This window comes from Pteropus vampyrus, unplaced genomic scaffold (assembly GCF_000151845.1).
Source record: "Pteropus vampyrus isolate Shadow unplaced genomic scaffold, Pvam_2.0 Scaffold250, whole genome shotgun sequence".
Classification (NCBI taxonomy): domain Eukaryota; kingdom Metazoa; phylum Chordata; class Mammalia; order Chiroptera; family Pteropodidae; genus Pteropus; species Pteropus vampyrus.
The window spans coordinates 474196-475819 of NW_011889031.1; the positions used below are offsets into that span (position 1 = coordinate 474196).

General features: G+C 66.9%; 1 protein-coding gene across 1 annotated transcript in view; it reads right to left on the bottom strand.

Moving 5' to 3' along the window:
- Positions 1-1624, bottom strand: part of MED25 (mediator complex subunit 25) — a 13832-nt gene that overhangs the window by 6074 nt on the left and 6134 nt on the right. The window contains exons 5-7 of the mRNA XM_011374610.2: positions 764-884; positions 388-550; positions 96-253 (exon numbers count right to left, since the gene is read on the bottom strand). Of these exons, the coding sequence (XP_011372912.1) occupies positions 96-253; positions 388-550; positions 764-884 (442 nt within the window). The remainder of the gene's footprint in view (positions 1-95; positions 254-387; positions 551-763; positions 885-1624) is intronic.

Sequence of the window (1624 nt, forward strand, 5' to 3'; positions counted from 1 at the left end):
CCCTCACATCCCGAAAGAGACTCTCATCCCCTACAAGCCCCAACATCCAGCTAGGGCTGTCCCAAGGGGCCAGGGCTCCCACAAGACCCAGAAGCACGTTTCCTTCCCGGCGACGTCCATACCTGGTACTGCTGGGGGACGGGCGGCAGAGGCTGCTGGGGGGCCGCCGAGAGCGTGGCACCAGAGGGTGGAGCTGGAGGCAGGGGAACAGACTGCTTTGGCTGGAGGGGGCCTGAGGCCGAGCCGCCCCCGACTGCGAGCCGAGGATGGACAGCCGAGCCCGTGAGACGGGGTTCCCGTGAGACAGCGTGCGAGAGAGGAAAGAAATCCGATTTAGAGGGGGCCCACTGGCAGGGGCCCCCGCCCGCCCCGGTGCCCGGGCCTCACCTGGCAGCACCAGCCCCCGCACCAGCACCATGTGCCGTGGGTCCTGGCTCACGTCTGTTGGCGGCTGCAGTGGCTCCAGCATGGCAGGGGGAGCTGCCTTCTCGAACAGAAGCCGCAGGGCAGGCAGCTTCCGGGGAGACACGATGGAGAAGTGGATCCCTCGCTGCGGGAGAGAGGCGCAGTCAGGACAGGGCCACGGGGCCACCCCGCCTGCCGCGTGGGCCCTAAGCACGCTCACATTGGGTTCTGGGACAGGGGGCTGTGTGGCCTGTGTTAGCTGCCCCAAGGGATTCTGGGCTGCAGTTCTCCCAGCTGGCCCCCGAGTCTGCGACCCTCCCGTGACCCCGGAGTCCTCCCTCGGACCCGGAGCCCTCACCTCCCCGATCTTCTGCACGAGGCTCTCCGTCGTGCACCCGGAGTACGTGGTGCTCTCGACAGCAGGCAGCAGGTACGGGGGCGAGTTACAGATGAGGAGGCAGACGCGGTGTGTCTGGCCACTGCCCGGGACAAGGAAGGGACGTGGAACAGGAGGCAACCGAGGTCCCACAAAGGGACTCAGGCCCGGTGCCAGCGGAGGTGCGGGCGCTCCACCCCACGGGCATGAGGAGAAACAGCCCGTTTACCGCTGGGGACACCGAGCCTCGCTGTGTCCCCGCAGGCAGGAGGAAGATCCCCCTCCCTTCCCGATGAGGACACCTAGACTGGGCGCCAGCCAGGGGATGCCTCTGAACTCCCAGCCCCAACTCCCCAGTGTGAGTCGGGGGGAGGGGGGTGTCTCCCAACAGGCGACACGGACACACGTACGAGCCGGGGCACTCACATCTGCTCTCGCATCTTCTTGAAGTCGTCGAACAGCTGCAGGGCCGTGCTGAGGCCTTCTGCGATGAGGCTGCAGCTCTCGCCGCCCCCGCCCATGAACCTGCAGGAGGCCAGGCTGTCAGCACCCAGGGCAGCACCTCCCACCTCGAGGGGCCCGCAGCCCCAGGGTGCCACCTCCCGGCCCCTAGACCATACCTGAAGAGCCTGCACCCGCGGCATCGCCTACCCTGCCCTGCATTGCGAGCCTTGTGGGACAATGGGGACATTGTCAAGGTCCCTGCTCTATCCCCAGTGCTGGCACAGTGCCAGGCCCAGAGAACAAGGACAGGGGACATCTCTCATCTGCAAGAAGTTCCTCGGGTAAGAGGCCCCGTCAGAGAATGAAGAGGGAAGGGGCCTGGCGCCCCGTGCCGTGTCC